The 23365-nt window shown below is 35.7% G+C and overlaps 1 protein-coding gene across 4 annotated transcripts in view; it reads left to right on the top strand.

The window, feature by feature from the left end:
- The window catches only part of RFX3 (regulatory factor X3), a 128091-nt gene that overhangs the window by 68501 nt on the left and 36225 nt on the right, over positions 1–23365 (top strand). For 3 of the 4 annotated variants that reach the window (XM_056324083.1, XM_056324086.1, XM_056324085.1), the window contains exons 3-5: positions 759–856; positions 11027–11285; positions 22722–22796. In XM_056324083.1, coding sequence (XP_056180058.1) covers positions 759–856; positions 11027–11285; positions 22722–22796 — 432 coding nt within the window. The remainder of the gene's footprint in view (positions 1–758; positions 857–11026; positions 11286–22721; positions 22797–23365) is intronic. The other variant, XM_056324084.1, reaches the window with a different exon arrangement.

Below are 23365 nucleotides of genomic sequence, written 5' to 3' on the forward strand. Positions count from 1 at the left end.
GCAAAAGAAATTTGCATAAGCTGGAGCTTCCGTACATAGTGCATATATCAGAGGAATTGATTTCTGATTATGTGTGCTTTTACAAAACAGGCATGCCATTTTAGCTATATATGTGAAGATAATCCATACCTTACTGCCTTTTGTTGTTTAGCTCATTGACGTAAAGCCAGATTTTGTTGGAATTTGTTACAGCTGATGATATCTGCAAAAGGGGTTACTCAGATTGGCAGTTTTGATCTGTAATTGTGCATTGGGTCAAAGCATTACTGGGAAAAAAGTTTGTATCCCTGTATTTTAACTCCCATTAAATAAGACCTAAACCATCTTAATAGGAACCTTTATTTCTAAACTTACTGCAACACATTTGATCTGTGATTTTAAGGCTTGTACTATTCAGGACTGGAAGGAAAAAGGAAAGGCATATATGTGGCCAAATGATACTTTCTTCCATAGTAAATGTAATTCTGCAAAGCATAGTTACATTTAATTTCATCCTTGTTTTGCTTTTCCGTTAGTTCTGTCTTTGGCACTGAAGGTATGTGTGCTCCATGGGCATGCATCTTCAGTGTTAGGGCTCCATTTACCAGGCTTACAGCACAAATACCGTGTAAAACCACTACCTTTCTCTTCTGTTGCTGTGACATGCCTTTAGTAATCATGAGAACAGAACTATCCCATATTGTTTAGAAACCATTAGGTACACTGAAGCATCGGTCTTTCTTTACAATATCCCAAATTTCTGGTGTTCTTGTTTTCAGGTACAGCAAGTGCAGACTGTACAACAGGTACAGCATGTCTATCCAGCCCAGGTTCAGTATGTGGAGGGAAGTGACACAGTCTACACTAATGGCGCTATGTAAGTTGGCAAATGATCAGAATTTGAATGTTTATTAAAATATGAAGTTAAATATATATTTTCAGTTAGTGCATTTTAGTTGGAAAGAAAAATGATTCAATCAAAGCTCTTTTATTGTCAATACAGTTTTTTGGATGAAAAGCTGAATTCACACTGGTTTTATTAAGGCAGAATTCTAGTGTAAATAGAATTCTTGTGATTGTTTGAGTTGAACTTACATGAGATTACATATTCAGCATAGTGTTTTTCAAAAAAAGCACTTTTGAGTTTATGGGCAAGTTCTGTCCATAGGACATACCATGTAACTTCCATCCTCAGGATGTAATGCAGGGCCTTCTGTGTTCCTGGCTGCAATCCTAGTGCCAATTCTAGGCTAAACCTAGAAAGGTATAGCAGCTGTAGTTATTATTTAAAAGAAATAGTGATGTAATTTCATTCCTGTGTTAAATAAAATGAGCTAAGTAATTTTTTTTCCAAAGCAGTGAGGAGAGGCAGAGGAAGGAGCGCAACATTGTCTCCTTTTTATGCTTCTTTAGCCTCTTTTCTACACATTATTTTGTATTTCCTGCTTCCCTGAACACGCTTTTCCATCATCAAGTTCCTCTTTCTGATACACAAACTTAGAAACATAGAAAGAATACTCTTATGTCAATGAGACCTCTGGAGGTAACCTAATCTAATCTTTGACTTGGAGAAGCACCAGCTTTGAATTTGGCTCAAACATCAAAGCAGGATCGTGTTGCTTGGGAAGAAACTTCTCTACCGCTTCTTTTCATTTACCATTTTTGCTGTGTTAGTGGCTTTAAAGAAAAATTATTTAGAACACTTCTTTATTGTCTGCAAGTACTTAGTTGTTGGTAATCCTAAAGTGATTCAAAAGAGCAATATTACTTGGATCAGAGACTTCTGATGTTAACACTGGCAGCATGTTTCTGCTAGCACATTTTGCTTAATTCATTTTTCACATACTGTCTTGTCTGTTTTCTTCTCGCTTGTAAATTCTTAACAATGTGTCCTAAATATGCATTAGATTTTCCTATTGTACTGGTTTTGGCTGGAATAGTGTTAATGTTCCTCATAGTACCTGGTCTAGTGTTATATTTTGGATTTGTGCTGCAGACTGTCTTGATAATACAGGGATGTTTTAGTTCTCACTGAGCAGCGCTTACACAGAGTCAAGGCCTTTCCTGCTTCTCACCCCACCCCACTAGTGAGTAGGCTTGGGGTCCGCAAGAAAATGGGAAGGGGCATAGCTGGGACACCTGACCCCTACCGACCAAAGGGATATTCCAAATTATATGATGTCATGCTCAGCATAGAAGACTGGGGGAAGAAGGAGGAATGGGGGAACATTCGGAGTGATGGTGTTTGTCTTCCCAAGTAACTGTTATGTGCAATGGAGTCCCCAGCTTTCCTGGAGATGGCTGAGCACCTGCCTACCCATGGGAGGTAGTGAGTGAATTCTTTGTTTCGCTTTGTTTGCGTGTGCAGCTTCTGCTTTACTTACTAACCTATCTTCATCTTCATCTCAGTCCTCAAGTTTTCACACTTTCAACCTTCTGATTTTTCCCCCATCTCACCAGGGGAGAGTGAGCAAACGACTGGAAGAGGCTTAGTTGCTAGCTGGGGTTAAACCATGACAGTCCTTTTTGGCACCCAACATGGGACTATGGTCCCTGGCTGTGATGTAAAGCGTACTTTTTCACATTGTGTCCTTTTCACACTGACCCGAGTGCTGTGGCATGAACTGTCTCCTGTGGGGTTGATGTACCAGACCATTGAACTTACACAGCCCAGTAAACCCTGTGGTCACTTTACTTCACCTTTTTGGAGGCAGGACCCCTTTATTTCAGGTCAGAGTAGTCATTACATGATTTTTGTAACTAAAAAAAAAAAAGGTCTAAAAAAAAAAAGTTAACAATGGTCTTTGACATGTACAGAAGAAAAGGGAGTGACAAATATTTCCACCCCTAGGGCAGTCGATGCCCAGTGTACTGGATACCCCTCCAAGGGAAAGCAGACTGTGGCCTGCAGTCTGCTGCCAAAGGGGTCAAGAAGAACTTGTTAGGGATGTCAGTTGTAGCGTATCACTTGGCTGTTTCAGACTCCAGTTCATGCTGGAGTTCTAGCATGTCCCGTACAGCAGCACTCAGTGGCAGCATCATTTCATTGCAACCACAAGAGCCCGCTGCTGCTAGCCTCCAAAAAAGGCCATTCTTAGGCTATTATTCAAGTTTCTCTTTTCATGTATCACTTGTAAGTTCTTATGTGAGCTGTTAGCACATGCACTTTTGGCAGCACATGAGATGTGTACTACATGACTGCTTACGGTCCTTGGACAACACAACCAGATGTTACAGACTGTTTAGTACAAACCTTCAGTTTTCCATGATCTTACTGTGTTTCTGTATCTGAATCCCTGTGTCATTTCTTCCAAATAAGTCAATGGGATATGAAAGAGTTCCTTAGTGTAATAAGAATGCTGTCTTAATTGATGAGACTAATCGAGATTGCTTTTCCTTCTCATAGAAGAATTTACTCGCATTGTAGTGAACAGCAAATTTATTGTTCAATACTTTTTAGGAACATTAACCTTTCTAAAGATTATGATTTCATTCATGGAGAATGGGACCAGTCTGTGTTTCTACTCAGAATTTTTGTAGACTATATATTGTGAAACTCATTTTTCCACATACAGTTATATTCCAGATTAAGAATGCAAAAGTGTCGTTTATGTAAATTAAAGTTATTGAATATATGTGTTACATGTTATAATTCATTTATTTGATAGGTGAAGGAGAACGGGGCTCTATGTTGCTGACAGCTAACTTCCTTCAGAGATTAAAGAGCTGTTTTTCTATTAGCTGTTTTTATTGTTACTGAAGTTCTATGGTTTAAAAAAAATATATTTGTTTCTCCTCTTCTTGTTTTGACACTGGATTAGCTTGTTCAGAGCTGGATGAATGTAGGAATGACATTTTAGAGTTTTTGAAAGTGAACAAAAAGCTTACCATATGCCTAAAGAAAACTGCATTGACTGTGTCATGTTCTGCTGTGACAGAAAACACAGAGGCGAGCCTATCTTGTGCTAAAATACTAAGACAGATTTTCAGATTGCAGTTGATCTTTTTTTGCTCTTCCTACTGAAATCTATGAAAGATTAGCCTTGTGGATCATTATAGATTCACAGAAGTGTGTTACAGCCAGTTTGTCCAGTTAGCCCTGCTCCAGAACTTGTCTGTTTCACTTTCAGAAAATAGGGTTAGGTTTGTAAATGATGTAATTGGCTAGAGTGATCATTGGTTTGTCTTTTGGATTGTCTTCCTATGATTGTATGTTTGATTTATTTTATGACCAAGCTTAATCAAAATCTTAATTCTAACTCAAAATCAGATGTAGGGTGCCTTCATAATCTATCTGGTGACAGTACGGGTCTATCAATGGAATAAGAACTCTGCAACCCATAGTTAGGGTGAAGACATTAATTCAGTGCACAGGCATGTCTGAAATAAATGTTACAGCATGCCTGACGAAAGAATTATTCTTTATTTCAAAACAAAGCACTTGCAAACTAGCACTGATTTAAGTCCATATATGATAGCAACAAGGGATGTAGTTAGAATATATATGACAAAAGATGTACCTGATGCTTTTGATTCTAAAGGTAAGAGGTTTGTCATGTTTTGCAGTCTTCGTCAAGTGTAACTGCTGTATTCTTATTCCCACACATTTTATATCATGCTTTGTCTATGCTTAATAGTTCCTTGTGTTTTTATAATTGGAGACATAATGATAATACAAGGAGTGTAACCTACCACTTGTCATGTAAGTTGTATAATATGAGAATATTTGAATTATGTTATCTACATTTGTGTCTAGTTAATAACAATTTTGCTTGTCAAGCATGTCACTCTATCCTGAAGCAAAAATGCATTGTTGCTGCAGTGACATTTACAGGCTTACCTGGCAGTTTAGACTAAATAAAGAGTATCATGGCTTCACCTGTATTAAGAAGTTGAGTGAGTCTCCTTTACTAAACATGAACTTTCTTTTTACATAAATTGTAATGTATTAATCAAATGTAGCCATTTACCTGATAATTCTGTTGTAGCAAATACAGTTTTAATTGTGGGATTGTCTAAGAATTTATATTGGTGGTGGGTCCAAAACGCATTCTTTACCAATTTGTTGTACTACAATTTGTGTTGTTTATGTGGGCAAAACACACCTTGTATACAAAACCAAGAATTTACAATTACTCTAACTGAAATCTTAACTGTCAAATCAAAGAATTATTATCAATACAGTAATTCAGATAAAGTTTTTATCTTCCTAGTACCCATCCCTGTTTCTCTGGCATTATACCTGCCCTTTTATGACCCTTCTGCATGCTAAGGTCAATGGCTTCCATCTGAGAAAGGATTACAGCAAGTTACCCTCCATCACAGGTGTTACGCCTGGAGAAGTATGATGGATGGTGGGAGGCTCTCTACTCACACTGGGTCCACTTGCAGCTATTTTTAATGTGTTTTCTAGCACAGCCTACAGCTTATTCATTTGTCATTGGTTTCCATTTCCATATTACATCTGAATTTACTATATATGGTGTGTTTTACATTTTCTGCGTATTTCTTGAATACTGTCATCCCATGCTTATTATCCTCTTTGCTACATTTTTAATCTAGGGACATGGATTGTTTATTCTACACAAAATAGCTATTTGATATTACTGTCTGTTAGAGCATCAGCATTTTAACAATGGGCTTTACACCACACAATCGTAGAAAGCTAAGCTAAAACAGAAACAGATGAAGTAATATTTATCTGATTGTTTGACAATTACTGTTACAGCTAAGCTAGAACATAGCTCTAGGCTGTCACAGACAAGTCTAGACAAGGAAGCCTGACAAGTCCAAGTCTTGAGGTCTTGAGGGTTTATTACAAATCCTGTGACATGTTTCTGACAGTGGTAATACCATATTTTTTGGGCTATAGGTCTGCAGTACTTCATCAGAATTTTTAGAGATCTGTAACTAAGGTTCCCTTGTCTGTCTAACTTACAAGTCGTGAGAATACTGTTTATAAGATTTCTGCTGTTTTCATTTTCTTCATTCCCTCTTAACTGAGTTTTCCTGCAGTTGTGCATTGTGTGTGCTTGTATTGCTTTATTTCCATGTGGAAAAAGATCTTGGACTGGATGTTAAAGATGTCCATTCTTTTTTTATTGATAATGAATGCCTGTCAGTAACATGTTTACTTTAATTTTTGAATATGATAAATCAGAATACCTTTATATGGAATAATGCAGCTCTATTCTAGGTAAATTTTATAAAACTTTTTCTGGCTGATATATTTTTAGTTGTCTGTATTGAGAGATTATATATGCATAAGGCAGATGAACTATTCACTATCACAGAGAAAATTTCTTACTTTGAATATTTGTTCTCTGGTTATAGATTCATTAATTGCCCTTTCATGGTGTAGGTTTTGATCTTTGGTTTTAGCAGTTCCATTTGATAAAGGGGGATTGGTGAAAGAAAATTATTATTTACTGTCTTATCAGTTCCTCCATATCTGTCTTTAGATCAGTTGAGGAGGCTTTTGTGGATGAAGGTTATTGCTTCATTGGGATTTTATCTGTTATTAAAAAGCCCTGAATCGGTATTCTGGTTACAGGAGTAGATTTCTTGGTTGGGAGGCAGGAGGTTGTATGACACAGGATGAGAGAGATGCTTTAGCCCTCTCCATTATCATTCAACTGCTGTATCATGTTCTGTTGTGTCAGTGTTAGGGTGTATGGCACCTCCCTTTCTTCCCATTGCTTGTGATACACCACCTCCAGAGGCTGCACCAATGCGTTGACTGTGATAAGGCCTTCCTTTGGTGTTAGACAAAGGATTCTGTTCTCTCTAGTTTCTGTGAAGCTGACTATCAGCTGAAGGACTACAGGATTATACTAAAATCTTAAAGGAGTTTGAGGATATTGTTCTGGCATGAAAGACTCTCTTAGCTTTTATGCACAGAGGTTTTCTACCGTATTGCAATACCATAGCATTATCATGAGCATTAGCTACTCTGTATAAATAACAGTATGTCCTGAAATATTTATTTTAATCTAGTGTTTATCATATTTATATCCCAGGAAATAATACCTTAGTTAATTAAGTACCATAAAAGGCTAACTTGCATTACAGAGATTACACTGAAAAAATACTTACGTGCCTGCCTGCTAAGCTATGTAGTAATCCATACCAAAACCCACAACAGCAATTCTGAGGTTATTACTTGATGAGTAAGATAATTATTATGCTACTTGTTTGTTTGAATTAGAATTACAGAAGAACTAAACAATTGACAATGAAAGGATTTCTTGTTTGAATTAAGATGCTTTTTTTTTTTTGTTGTACAGCCACTGTGAAGGGATGCTGGTATTTCAAGTTACGGTATAAAAGGTATAGAACTTCAAGGAGAAGGATAGGTTTATGTGCATTTTACCCAAGACTTGATTTTTCCAAGTCAGTGTCTACAGCTAGTGATAAGAATTCAGTAGTTAATTACTTATCTTCCAAGATACAGAAGTTACTGGTATGTAATTTCAGGTTAAAAACTAATTTTAAATAAACACAAACTGCACTTGAGTTAACTTGTCTGGACTTCTAACCTGATTTGAGAATTTTTATTTAAAGACGCTGCATTTCTCAATTCTTGAAAAAGGGAAATAAATATTTTTGTGTTGTTTTTTTTTTTACTAAAACACAGGGTAATGGAAAAATCTTTCAACCAGGTAGACTTCTAAGACATAAATAAAACCAGCATAAGTCTGTAGGCTTATGTTTTCTAAGCAGATATAAATGCAGGAAAAGTAAGTCTGTCCGATCAACTGCTTGCTGAAAGAAAATCTGGGGCCATGATCACCCTATGTGTATTACTGAGATATGTTGTCGTGGCATAGAATCAAATCATAGATGCAACTGGGAATAAATTATTTTCCATGTGTGTACACTGAAAACTAAGGGAGGACAACAAAAAGGTTTATTCTTTCTGAGCTGTTGGTTTTGTCTCCTTTCTTCAATGTGCCAGTGTCTTTGAAGAGACAGAAGTGAAAAGACAAAAAGAACTTTTAAAAAGTTAAGCTCAGTAATGTTATGTTAGTGTCTGTAATACAATGCAAGACATTGTGCTTAATTTGTATGCTAAGGCTGGGCTTTAATGAACTCATAGTTTCTGTTTTCATGTGCCAAACCCCATCATTTTATTAAGAACTTTATACCACAACTCCATGTGTTTTATTTCTAGCATTATACTTCACAAATTATTACAATATGTGTGTAAGCAATAAGGCATAATAGGGGATTCCTTGAGCTATTGTACCTTGCAATGCTAGTCGAACTCATGCTGGTGTCATTAATATTCAGTGTGGGGTTTCAACATTGGACACATTTTCCAGGCTTGCTTATTTTAAATGGAATTCACACAGCGTCTGACTTCGTGTAACTCGCTTTCAGGGTAAACATCATCTAGTTTGCACAGCCTTCTGGAAACTAGAATTCTGCAGCCTAACTACTTGGACTTCAAATTTATTAGTAATTCTGATGATCTTTCTAAGGCCACATTCTAGTAAATACTGAATTTCACAGCATTTTGATAGAAGGAGCCATTAGATTCTGTTGCCTGCCTTGTATCACAAGCCATAATATATCAATAAGGTGTTCTCATAAAGAGCCAGAAGACTTCAGTTACACTGCAATTAGTCCCTAGATCATCTTTATATGCATCTGTTGAAGAAAAGAAGAGTTAGGAGTGTTTTGCAATGGGAAAGAACTGACTGTATGATATATATCAGATTATTTGAGAAAGTGTTGCATGTTTGTGCTGCAAGTGCTATGGAGAAGTAGAAGATCACTTCCTTAATTTAAGTTATCCTTCTGTGTGTCTGAAGGATATTAACATCTTGTTTTCCTCTTTGCTACTGTTTTATGTTGAGGGGTCATGTTACTGCATGCAGTGACCTTAAAACATTTGGTTATCTTGCATATCACAAGATAAATGATATCACAATGGTATCATAAGGTATCACAATGATACGTTGACATGATAAAACAGATTAATCGGGACCTGCACATACTTAAACACATACATAGGTTATTACAATGCAAAGATCAACTGATTTTTAACTCTCTAAAAGAAATGTTAATAGTTAATGTTAATAATTAACTATCTTCTTGAGCTTTAGTCCCTAAAATAATGATTTTGCTTTGTTTTCAGTAGACTGCAAGGTGTTTCTTTCACATTAACTTTGTTCCTTTCAGCTGATCTTGAGGCTTTTGCTATACTCAAATGAAAAGGAAAATGTTTAAGTAGCTTAATGATGGGTAAAAGCAAATCATGTAGTGTAAGGCTTATGAAACATTTAGGATTTTAAAACTAAAATTTTGGAGTTTCTGGAAGTCTCTGAAGTGGAAAGAAGAAACTGTTGTGGCCATAGTTAATAAAGCAAAATTTCTGACTTTGGTTGTTGATAAGATGCTGTATCTTCAGTTCCTGAAAAGTAATGAAGTTTCTGAAGCTAAAAAAGGAATCATTATCTCTGAGTCTATTGTTTAGTAATTAATTAATCTTGTGTAAGTTTTCATAATTAAAAAACATAACAACTAACAGTAAATGGCCATGGCCTTTTCTGTATATTGATAAGAAACTTAATTCCTATTTAGATAAAGAGAAAAAAAAGCCTGACTTCAAGTTCCTAGATAGGTGTATTAACCACCACCTTACTACATAAGAAATGGATGCTGCTTCCTTCTCTTGTTCTGTTTTTGGACAAAAGTATCTGCATTTTTTTGTTGAACTCATTTAGTTACATAGTGGTTTTGTAAATATGTAATGTTACATTACATAAATAAAAAATCTGATTTTGTGTTTTGTGTGATTATACTAAATGAATCTTAGGCAGATAATAAATGGAGACTTACGCAGAGTTTGGGCATCTCTCTGTTTTCTCTGAATCATAATACTTTTAATATTCCACGTTAATGGAGAACTTTGAATTTCAAAATAGTGTTGCATGTTGTTTACAAGCAATAGTACAGATTTTAATGATTAAATAAGAAATTTAATGGTATCATGCTTGCCAAGATACAAAGCTTAGCAGTCACGAAACAGGTTAAAATTTCCAAATAGACTTTTCTAAAATGAGGAATCTGGCCTTTGAAATAATGAATGCCATTTACTTCACAGTTTTGAAATACATTGATTTGAAGATCAAATTTTGTACGTGGACATTCAAAAACTATAAATAGATTATAACCTATGAAGAGTAATGATTCAAGATAAATAATTAAGAATGTGAAACATGATAGAAGATTTCAGTAGCTGAGTAGTTTGTTAGGGTAAGCTGATTAATGAGGCATAAATGTTTCATAGCTGAAAGTGATTTTAAAAATGTTGCTGTTGCATATCTTTAACTTCTTTCATCTTTGTGACCTTTTTACAAGTCATAGTTCTGTTTTCATTTTATTTCTTAAATGCAGGTTTATATCATAACATGAATTCATGTCTGATTTTGAATTCACCCTGTAAAAAGAACTGCATTTCCCAAAATACCAGTGAAGTCTGATTTTGAAGCTTGAACTAAGAGCTTTAATTAATTTAAAAACAGTAGATAACAGGGTTCTTGAACACTGGACTCTCTTGACTGATGTTTGTATGAATTGCTTGTAATTCTGCAGCAAGCACAGTAGACAAAATCTAGAATATCTGACTAAAATTCAAATATTTTTCATTGGATTAAAATAGTTTTAGAAGATGGTTCTTAATTAATTGTTTTGAAATGTATTAATAACTGGATGAGCTCTTTCTGCCTGCCACCTCAATTTTTGTCATACTTTCTTTCTCTCCTCCTCTTTAGGTAGGACTGACAAATATTTCTATAAGGGCTTGGTGGATGCTTGGTTTAACATTGTCACTGAATTGGTTATCTAGTGCTTTGACTTGATGAGTGTTGTTCTCTGAGGAGGCAGAGACTGTTTGCCATTCTTGTTTAATTTGGTTACAGCTATTGTGTATATATTTCAAGAATTACAATGTTTCCCTCAGCTAAATGAACGATACAAATAATTTCTTTTCCTTTTCCTTTTGTTTTTTTTGTTGGTTTTTTTTTTTTTTTTCTTGAAGCCGATCAACAACTTATCCTTACACAGAAACCCAGATGTACAGCCAAAACACTGGGGGAAATTATTTTGATACTCAAGGAAGTTCTGCACAGGTGACGACAGTGGTCTCATCTCATAGCATGGTGGGCACTGGAGGGATTCAGATGGGTGTCACAGGAGGACAACTCATTAGCAGCTCAGGAGGGACCTATCTGATTGGCAATGCAATGGAAAATTCTGGTCATTCAGTGACTCATACAACGCGGGCCTCCCCAGCGACAGTAAGTATTTCAGACTGACACAAACTCTTTGAGTCTAGTTTCTTACTGAAATGTTCTTGCAGACAGACATGGTTTTTGTGACAGAATGTATAGCAATATTGTGTTGTCAGAATAAGTACTTTTTGTAAAGTAAGTAATATATACATGTGTAAAATACAGGAGTAGGAATACTGTGAATACTTAAACATGAAGGCAGATCTTTCCTTTGACAGCTTGCAAATATTTACATTTCATACATTAAATTTTTGCATGCAAGTAATATCAGTGGATGCTTTTGGAGTGCTCACATAATAGTTTTTCCAAGCTGAATATTTTTCAGGAACTAAAACCAGCCTCCTTTAACATTTTGTTTTTTTTCTGGAAATGTAAGAAAAGCACAGTGTTGTTGATCATAACTGTTAGATGTAAATGTTAAATAATGTAATTTACAAATAGGTACATGAAACTTCCCTGCATTTGTTCAGTTTGTTTGCTCAGTCTTAGTGTAGGTTTAATGGCTTATTTCAAAATATTTCCAATTTTTCAGAGGACGATACTACCATTTAACGCTTTATTCTTACTTATCTATGGTATGTCTCCAAAGAGTGTTCAAATTAAAAATTAATTGTGGAAGTGTCTTACAGTGCTGTGGGAAGACTCATTCTGTTACGACTGATCAATAATATTGTGGACACTTAAACATAAACATAGGACTTTTCCATAAGAGAGTACTCCATCAGCCCTTACTAAAATTAGAAAAATGGGTTTATACCTAGTCTAGCTTTGCTGCATAGCCCTAACTAATACTTCTACCTAATTCTTCTGGGTATTCTGATCTGGATGTAGATTTGGAAGTAATGGTGAAGAGAATTGTGAAATACAGAGTAGGAAGAGTTGAAAAATATAGTAAAGGATATAAAGTATCATTAATAATACAGATTCATCAATACTCAAAAGGGCAATGAAATTAGGGGACTTTATTTTTAGCAACCAATGTAATGAGTGAAAATCTGATACTCTTCTATTTGAAATTATGATGAACATTTACAATACCATTGGATAGTTTAGATGAGCTGATAAAATCTCTTTTGTTTTGATTCTTAAAGTGGTTGGTAGGGATAAATACAAAGTTCTTGTACAATGTAAAAAAAATAATTAATCCAAAACCTGTGTAGTATTATTTTCTGAGCATGAAAGTTACAAAGAGTCATAATTCATGAAGAGTATAAATATCAGTACCATAGTGTGAGCTTCCAGGTAGCAACAGAGAATTTTGGTTTTGAGTTACAAAATAATAGAAAAAGAGTATATATTAACATTTGTCTATATTTTATATGTCTTTAATAGAAAAAAAGATCTGGAAAAAAAAAGCATTCCTCCTTCAGATTTCTTTAATTAAAATCAAGACTTTAATTAAACTCTTTTCTTTGTTCCTTTTATGTACTGTCTCATTTTACTTATTTGGAAGATATTTCATGGAATTTTTCACCTGACAGCACAGGCAAAACAAATAATTTTCTATACACAAAAATAAGGAATAGGTCTTCTAGGTGGAATTAAATTTGAAAAGTGATGTTTCTTTAAATATTTAAGTAGCAATGATATTCCTCTGTTTTCTTAGTTGTTTTAAATCGTTCTGCAGTTGAATAAAAATATTGCCTCTTTTAGAGATCATGCTAGTTTTCTCCTTAATCAAATAAGAGCAAATGCATATTTGTGCTTTGCATATCATGCTGTAAGATTTGTTTTACACAGTGAAACCAGAATACAGTCAGTGGCAACGCTTAACTGAATGTAAAATCAAGTGAGGCTTAAATGCATCCAGTAAACACAAATGGAGTAGTAGGCTTACTTTGAAGTTTGATGTCCTAGAATTATTTGAATGATACCAAAACTCCATGCTATGTCTTGCAAATTAAAAACTGTTTTGTGTTTTTCCTCAAATTTAAAGTAAAATTTACTAAAATTTAACAAAATCTAATGTTTATACCTTCAGCAACAGCTTTCTCTTGCTTTGTGTCAATAAAGCAGCCTGTTTTATTTGGTTCAAGTAGCTTTTCTAGTGCTGTATCAAAGTGCCTTTAAGAACAGAAAAAAATACTGCTAATTGTATTGAATTGCATTTTGAACACTAAATAGCTTTATCTGTTTTTTTAAGGTGCTATTTATTTTGTAGAGTATAATTCTGTAAATATGAGACAGAATGTATATATTAGAAGTAGTTTTCTTGCTAAGGAAGTGGGAGACAACATGATTTTAGATTTTATAGTAGTATGCTCTTGGTGTGTATGGTTCAGCTGAAGTACTCAAGAGTCAGTTGAAACACATGTTTCAGTTTAAACTGTAATTTTAAAGCACTATTTTAATTTTACTAGCAGGCATAATTAAACTATGCAAAATAGATCAATGTAGTATTTTATTTGGATTACACCTTGTATTGGTAGAGCTTGTTTCACTTCTGATCCTCATTTGGCCTTTACCATCATAACTTTTTTCATTCTTGTATAGATACTTTATTGGGGTCATCAAAACAATGTGTATCTAGGCTGGTTTGCTACTGTAATACTCAGAAAATATTCCAGATTTTTAATTAGTTTGGAGAATTTTCATATGGAGACAAAGGATATAGAAATGAATAGGAACTTACTTACTAACACATGTGGTTGACACAATCCCTCTTTTACCATAGAGATACAAGTTCTGTTTACTGTTTTCAACTGATAACTCCTTAGTTTTGTTGTTATTCACCGTCACTGATCAAATCATTACCTTTGGTAACAAGCAAATTGTGTTACTGATGTTGTCTATTTCAGATAGACTTAGCTTAAGTTAAAAGAAACAAACAAAACAGCTGCAGGTTAAAAAGTCAAATGTATAAAATAAGTCCATTTCATTAACTGTGTCTTAGAGAAATGAAACTTAAAAATCTAATTTAATTTTCTCCAGGTGTGTGATTTGGTTTATACAGAATTCAATAAAAGAGAATCAGGGACTTTTTACATCAAGTCTATCTTTACATTATTTTCTTTATGGTTTAATGTAATTTTGAGTTCTGCTTTGGGTTTAATAAAGAGCAAATATTTTGTTTGTAACATTTCATTCATTTTCATTTCTGCAAAACGTTCATTTAAGAAAGCTGTCCTGCTTAAGCTGTAGCAGATAATAGTGTTTTTATAGCCAAAATATTAGTTGTGCACTATCAAAACTATTCCAACCTATATACAGTAGTGATTTATGTTAGTGTGCATGAAAGACAGTTGTTGACAATTTCTTTACTCATTTCATTTTCATTGATTTCATTGCTCTTCCCATTACGTCTTTTGCTGGTCTGTTAAACCACTGCCCACCTACTATGAAGCATTTTTTCACTGAAACAGACAGGCATTCAGATTGTAAGACCTTCTAGATATTAGGTAGATAAACAGCTTTCCAAAATGACCGTTTGCATGTGAATATTTGTGTATTGGTCGAGAATTAATTGTGATTGCATTTAATAAGAAGTGATTTATCCTAGCTGAGTATCTATTTGAAATAAATTTTCATGGTGAAACCTGTATGAGAGTAATTAAAAATCCTGTTCAGTTTATTGGCAGCTGTTGTTAAGGAAGAGGCAACTGTATTTAAGAGACTAACTAGAAAATTGGATTGCCATGTTAATAATGGAATCTAAATGTGCTTCCAGGTTTTTTTTTCCATATGTAAATATCTAGGACTGTTCTTGTGATAGGACAGGGTGATCTAACAAACACAGTTCATAATATCACAAGGTTAAAAAATTCATATGGTTTCTTGTAATAAAGTGTTACACTTAGCAGCCAGTGAGAGGCTCCCATCTACTAGTCTCATTTTCTAACAAGCTTTATGACTGATCTGCAATACAGTTGTCAATCAGTCACCACCACCAACAGGAGATCGCCACTCACGCTGTTGCAGAGATTTGTCCTATTTCAGTACAAATCTAAATGTGCAAGAAAGTAAATCAAAATTAATATGGATATAATGTATCACTACACATTATGTCTGGTAGTAAAGCACTGTGTGATATTTACTTGTAGCTTTAAAGGAAGGATGGTGCGTACCCAGAATGTGTCATAATTGGTGGAGGGAGAACAACAGGAAGTAAGAAAGCCCGGTATAAATACCATATCCTGATAATATAATTTTTTGGAAGGCATATATAACTATATGCATTTATGAAATTATTTTAAGAACAAAAAAACCCCAAATGTTTAAGTGGTCCATTAAAGGTGGAGGGGTTATAATTTGGAAAATAGTTTGAGATGAGATTTTATTTATTAATCACTTTCCTAGTAGAAGAACTTTTTCCTCTTCCATTCCCTAACTTTTCTGATATTTTTTATTTAGATGGGTCCATCTTAGTGTAAAAAAGGCCATTTCTGTCCAAATCAAACATGCACAGATTTTTGTGCTACAAAGGATTATTAGATCATTTGGTTTGACCTCTTATACTGCAAAGACATTTACTTGTGACTTCTTCAACTAAGCGCAGTGGCATCTTTTGTAAAAACAGGCATCTGTTTCCAGATACAGGAAGGCAGTATTTTATTTTTTTTTCTTTTAAATGAGTCATAAGAATGGTTAATCACTATTACTGCTAAAAAGGTATTAATGTATGAACTAACTGGTGGGATGGGAAGTTTAGAGGATTTGTGGATCATGTACCTTTACAAACCTGCCTCCAAGACTTTTCCTCCTGTTTTGGTTTCTTCTTCAGAGCTGTGGAGCATCATGGCTTTTCCCTCTCTCTTCCAGAGGTTTGAGTCTACCAAGGTGGCCAAAGTAACTTACATCTTTTTCTCTGCCCCCTTGAGTGCCTTTCTTCTCCACTGTAGTGTTTTGGGTGAGGCTGTGCCCTTTTCATAAGGCAAGGAAAAGGGAGAATGACCCTACCAAGTTCAGCAACACCTGCCCTGTCTGCATTCTGGCTTCACCTGCCTATACTACTTGTTTCTTTCCTGATACAGTCAGGCTTCAGCTTTCAGTCATTGGCTTTTGGTGTGTTTTCTGCATAAAAGGCTGGTAGCACCTCTTAAGTTGTTGCCGATTTTGGCAATTGAATATTTACTCTGGTATTTTTGTATCAAAAATCAAGATGTAGTGTTGTTGGAAACTCAGTTTATTCCCGTGTAACATTCCAATTACTAATGAAATAATATTGTAAGAAACACATGGTTTTAAATCATAAGATATTAAAAATAGGTATGTTTGAATCTGTGAGGAGAATTTCTGTTAATTACTTTTATTTGAACATGCATAAGCTGCATGCAAGATGACTTGCCACTGATGTTCTCATGACAGTCGGATCATCAATGGCAGGGAGGCATCACCTTTTTAAAGGACTGGATTTTTTTGTTTCTGGTTAAATACACATTTGTTCAAAAATGGCCACTCTACCTGTCTCTAAGGCTGTCTTGCCATAAATGTTTTCAAATTTCATTTTAATAATAATCTGAAGTAAACTTTCCTTTTAATTTATCAATTCTGATTTTCTGGTGTGAGTAACTCCAGTGCATTTCCATGTGTTTTTCAGTGTTAGGTGGAATATGTATGTTCTAGAAGTCCTTATAATCAGGTGGACAGGGGATTTCATTTGTTTGTTTGTTTGTTTTCCTTTAACAAGTACCAAATTTGGGGAAAATGACCGCAAAGAAAAAAAAGTTTAGAATCTGTTTGAAGATGCATATAATAGAGATGAGGTATTCAAATAACTGGATGATCCAGGTGAGAGACAGTGAATTGGTCAATTTGACCATAGGTTTGAGAACTTCCAGCAAGGAGGATAAACATGGGCAGCAGTGTTTCATTTTGAAAATTTGGGAAGGAGAAAGTAATCTGACCTAAACTGCAAACATTTATTGTTTTTCCAGTCTGTGGCTGTTAGGTGTGCTTTTCCCCCTACATTGCATCCATATATTCTTTTGTAATCACTAGAGAACATATTCTATTTGTTAGTCAGTATGCACACCTTACGTACATTCAGACCTCTGGAGGTGTGCACTTGCAGCAGGTATTTTGACCCGTGTCTGTTATATATATTAAACTTGTTGTATTTACAAATTAAGCAATTTTAGAAAAACAAAAAAGCTTTTTTCCTAAGTTTTTAAGGTTTATCAGCATTCTTTTAAGGTCAGCATATGTAAAATACCAAATTTTTTTTGTGTTCTCCCCTTCCTCTATATTTACATTTCTTTCATTTCAACAGCCTTTAAAAGAATCTGTGTACAGGTGCTGCTACAGCTTTGTCTGTTGTGAGGAGTGCAAATCGTTTAGATTTAATTCTTCCACCTGTAAAAGCTAGACCTGAGTTCTCTTAGTGTTATACTCTTTATATAACTATATATACTATTTATAGAACTATACTTAGTTCTATACTATTTCATTTTCAGGCTTCATGTTTCCTGGCCAAACTTGTCTGCCTAACACAACGGTCTGGCATAAGTTTCGGAAAACAGTATGACATACATCAATACTCTCCTGAAACAGAATTGAAAGCCACCGTACATAATGCATGTTTGTGGCATTCCAAAAGAGTGAAAGTGTCACATTTTCAAAAGTCCTGAGTCCATTTATCCTGTAGCTTCAGGTTAGTTCATGATGTGTATACACCTTATTTAGATAAGCACAGTTGTCACAAGTATGCAGGACGGAGGTGGCTGTACCAAATTAATCTTTCTTATACACATATGATGATGAATTAGCAATTCCTTCATAATGGAGCATGTGATGAAAGCTCCTTTAGAAGAAGTTCACTTCCTTTAAAGCCTAAAAGGGCAAACCTTTGGAAGTGGGTAAAAGGCATTCTGAATGGGAGGTGCCTGTAGAGGTAGAAACCAGAGCTATCTTTTTTGAATTTTAAGATGCCACCTAAAGTTGCCTGCTTTGCTGCTGGTGGAGGGTGGTTTGCAAATTGAAACAGATAAAAAAAATAAATTGTAGGGTATCAGATTAATTGCAAATTAATCAGGGCTTAAACTTCTGCAGGTTGTTTTCTTTATGTCCTGACCTACTCAGAACAACTTACTGTAAATACTTCATCTTAATTAGCTGAATTGTTGGTTAGTAAGTTGATTCATGAAAAAGTACTATTTCTTTCTTCTTCCTAAGAGGAAGGCAGTTTTTTCAAAGTGCGTTTGGGATATGTGTTTTCTATGTCTGTGCTGTACACACCTGAGACTATTCTGCATAATTTATCTAGTAACATGTTAATGAACACTAAGACATAGGCTAGCAAGAACAGTTAATAGCTTTCAAATCAGTAGATCATGTAAAGACTGAACATTGTAGGATTCCAAATGCATATACTGAGATCAAACTGTTGAATTTTTTAACTCCAGGGAAATAACCTTAATCATTAACAACTGTGTCAGAGTATAATGCAGGCAGTATTTCAAGTTGGAAAACAAAGTAAGTTGAAGGAAGAATTTACAATCACGTTTTTCATAGCTATCATGTTCTAATGTAGTGTCTGCTCATGTTAAATATTACTATACAAACTGATTATCATTCCTGCCAGTCCTGTAACATTTAACATGGTTTTGTTGCAGTTGCTGTGGGACTGATTGTGTACATTTCAGTTATCAGTCAGAATGTTTTAATAAATAAATGTTTTTAGTTGTGTTAGGAGAAGAACAGGAGAAACGTATGACTGATAACATTCAAATAAATGAATGTGTAATTCTTGTCATTTAGCATTTCAGATGTGTATGTAGTTAGTTGTGCCTGGAATCTCACTGCTTATCGCTAAAATTGCAAGGATATCAGTCTTCCCATTGTATTTATGCAGAATATAATTTTGAATGTTAAAATTATTTTCATATTCTTTCCACAAAATACCATAATAAAAATCATAATAAAACCCAGTGCATTACCTAACATTACCTAACATCTATTATGTGCTTAAATGCTGTTTTGAATAGAGGTGAAATTCTTTTCAGTTTTTCTAGAACCTAAATAAAAGGCCCTGGCAAAAACTTAAAACTAAAAATTTAAAAGCTTGAAGGAACAGATCCCTCACATAAACAACTTTTTACTCAGGTAGCTGTTACTCCCTATACACACAGTACTCTGTGTCACATAGATCATCTTGAAAACCCAAAAGCTTGGAATAAAAAACTAGAATAAAATAGAATATTTCCGTTGGAAGGGACTTAAAACTGTCACCTAGCCCAGCTGCCTGGCCGCTTCAGGGCTGACCAGGAGTTAAAGCACATTGTTAAGGGCATTGCCCAAGCGCCTCATAAACACGGACGGGCTCGGGGCACTGACCACCTCTCTAGGACGCCTGTTCCAGGGTGTGACCACCCCCTCGGTAAAGCAATGCTTCCCAATGCCCAGCCTGAGCCTCCCCCGGCGCAGCTTTGCGCCATTCCCACCTGTCCTGTCGCTGGGTCCCAGGGAGAAGAGCTCAGCGCCTCCTGCCACTTCCCCTCCTCAGGGAGCTGCAGAGAGCCACGAGGTCAGCCCTCAGCCTCCTTCTCTCCAGACTGGACAAGCCCGAAGCCTTAGGCTCCCCTCACGGGACATTCCTCCCAGCCCTGTCACCAGCTTTGTTGCCCTCTGGATGCGCTCAAGGGCCTGAATTCACGTCCTGCTGAAGTGGAGGGCCCAGAGCTGCGTGCACACAGTACCCCGCGTGCAGCTGCGCCACCGCTGAGCGCAGCAGGCTGGTCGCCTCTTCCACTGCTGGTCACGCTGTGTTTGGTGTCCCCCAGGTGCCGTTTGCCCCTGGGCTGCCAGGGCACGTGGCCGACTCACACGGAGCCTGCTGCCGCCCAGCACCCCCAGAGCCCTCTCCCCAGGGCTGCTCGCCAGCCACTCCTCTCCCAGTTTGAACTTGTGCCTGGCATTTCTCTGTCCCAGGTGTGGAATCCAGCGTTTTGAGTTGTCACTTTCATGTCACTGTTGGCTGTCCAGTGCCTCAATTTATTCAGATCCTTCTGCAAAGCCTCTCATCCCTGAAGAGCGTCAACAGGACCTCCTGGTTTGGTATCATCAGCAGACTTGCTAATGGTGCATTCAACTCCTGCATCCGGATAATTCATAAAAATACTGAACAGAACTGGCCTTAGAATTGAGCCCTGAGGAATGGAAGAAAACAAGAGGTAGACAGAAATTTTCAGAAAGAGCAAGATGACTTTGAGCTCTAGACTTGTCTAGATGTCTAGTAAGTCTAGATGGCTCTAGACCTACTGTCTAGAAAATCTTTCTGCAAATCAGAAGTATTTTATGCTCAAAAATAGTTAAGTGATTGTATAGTCTACATAGGAAGAAGGTCTTTCTGTCATTGAAGGGACGTGTATCTGTCAGATAAGGCTGAAATTTCATTCTAACAAAATTTAGACTAGAAATAGTGAACAAGATAATTAGTATTGAGAAAAGTTTTTTCTTGAAGCTTGCCCTAGCAGAATATGATGAAGATGTGTTTTAAGTATAGAACACACGTCTTTCTGAGCTTGATGAAGTATTTAGCATGTTGTAGTGGTGGTCCAGCACTGCTTATACCATGCAATAAAAGTGAACACAAGATTCATTGTCTTCAATGGCCACAGCGATAAAATCTACTTCTAAAAGAAACTTCAGCAACAAAAATGTCCCAGATGACAAAAAAGAAACAGTTTCCTCATTTGGCTCATTGCATATCACCAAAAGGCATTGAAGCAATATGGCAGCGAGGAATGAGTGTCACCTGTAGTGCCACTCCTTAAGTGCGATTACTACAAGGTGTTAACAAATTGATTCTCTGAACAAACAAGGCTGCAAGTTGCTGCAACAAAATGGTAGTGGCAGTGAGCAGCAGAAGGTTTAACCGCAGTACTATAGTACTTCTGTGGACTAAGCATTATAAAACAAATAGCCTAAGATTCGGAATTAGGATTTAAATGTGTATATGGTCTTCATTGTTTGGTTGTAGTGTTGTGTTAAGATGGCAAACTGTATGGCTACAGTTTATAATAAGTTGAGCATAATGTGATGGTGTTTTAAACTTGTAGCCTTTGTCATGTGGCATGCTTTTAAAATTTGATTTTTCCTGTGTGATTGAATATTTTGGCTTCATAGTATTTTCCACTGAAGCAACAAGAAATCAGAGTATTAAAAAACCTGCACCATTATTGCTGTGTAAGAGTATGTTTTCTTACATAGTAATTGTGTATTTTTAATAATGTACTTTTTATAAAAAAAGCTAGTATAGCTAATATTAAGCAGTTGTAAGAGAGAAGCAAGAAGTGAATTCTCTCAATTATTACAATAAAAACTTGTCAGTTGCCCTGTAAAAAAGGGAAAAGCTAATTTTATATGTACAGTAAATTCAAATATCAACTGTTGTATTTTTCAGTTTCTGCTATACAGTGAGTGAGTTCAGCCAATATTGATAAATTATGCCACTAAAATTTTGGATAGTACTGTGATATTTGAAGTAGGATAGCGAGGGCTCTTTAAAAAACATCTACACAGAGAATGATAACTGTGTTTGAAAGTATAAGTAGTGGTTTCCATTGCTTTCATTTTGGCCATTTAATGTAGCTGATTAATTATGTGCCTTGTTACTGTGCATCCCATTGTCTCTGTCATTTTCATTGTTGTATTTGCCCTTGTAGCTCCCCAGTTCAACTATACTTAGGTTCTTTTTTTTTATTATTTTAGTGCTGTCATTACTGAACGGATCAAAATATCCATTGATATTAAAAAAGAAAATTATGAGAATGGATGTGAGAGTATTCGTACAGGTGCATTTGAAGAGATACTACTTTGTATTTTAGTAGGGCTATGTTTTCTTCTCCTTTTAAAAGGCAAAATTATTATCAAAAAATCTGCTCTCCCAAAAGCTGGATCCTGTAGTCTGTGTAACTCCTGACTTTCCATTTACTTTAGCAACTGGGGATATTCAAAGCATAGTGCTGGCAGCAGTAAGGGGGATGTCCTGTCCCAGAGAAACTAATGGTCAAAAACCTATTGAATTATTTGAGTGTGGGATTTGATTCTGTGATTCCAGAGAGCTAAAGTTTTGTTTCTAATTCAGTTTTTATTGCAAGCTGTACATGTATGTTTCTGATGCAGTTGAAGGGAAAACATATGGGGACCTTTCTTAAAATTCTGCTTATTTATTTTTTAATATTATTAATTATATTTTTGTTCAATCAGGGTTATTTTTGTTTCAGTGCAGCTCACCAGTAGATCTACTAATTTAGTTTCCTGAGCAGGTTGGAAGGCAAAATGAACTTTGAGGCAGTGATCGTGCAGTATATATGCGAGCAAAATGCCTTTCTGAGGTGTGTGTTCACTGGTACTCTGGAATGAGGCCTCTTAGTAGAACATATGCTGTAGCCAGGAATAAAGCAGGCATTTTGATTGATCTGTAAGCAATCTGTCAAAACTTCTCTGATCAGGCTTTTTTGCTATCTTGTCTTGAGTCCTTTTTTTAATGACATCTATTATCAGATTGAAATGGCGATTGAGACACTGCAAAAGTCTGATGGTCTGTCCACTCACAGAAGCTCTCTTCTCAACAGCCATGTAAGTTGTTTCTTCTTCACATATACTTTCTCTTGCTTGTTCTGCATGCTTAGCCTGCCTCTAAATGTTTGTTTTATTTTATTACTACTTTTTGCTCTTGATCTTCTCACCTTAGTGGTTTGTAGTCTTCTACTACATCACCCGTGGCTTTAATTTGTCAGGTGAAATGTCTTTATGGTATATTGCAGAGTGTTACTGTTTCCTGTGCTCCACACCTATGTGAAGAGAAGTTACACATGTGACTGTTTTGCAGATTATAGTGTAAATGTTAAGGTGAAGTTCAAATAATTCTAGATTAGCTGGCTTTTGACATTTTAAATAAAGTTGCTGACAAAGCAAAGTCTGTGTGCCCTATATTTCGGGGCATGTGAAGAGGGAAAGAAGGAACACACAGCATACTTAAATAATATTGTTAGATTATTTTTAGGTGTTTCTTCATTTGTTCTGAATAGAATTATTAAATTACTTGCTTCAGAATCCTAAAGGTCCTTATGATGACTTGGAAAAAAAATGAAAGCGTTATCTTAATTTGAAGTACACAAAAATGTCTTGTTCAGCTGCCTTTTGCT

This window comes from Falco biarmicus, chromosome Z (assembly GCF_023638135.1).
Source record: "Falco biarmicus isolate bFalBia1 chromosome Z, bFalBia1.pri, whole genome shotgun sequence".
NCBI lineage: Eukaryota > Metazoa > Chordata > Aves > Falconiformes > Falconidae > Falco > Falco biarmicus.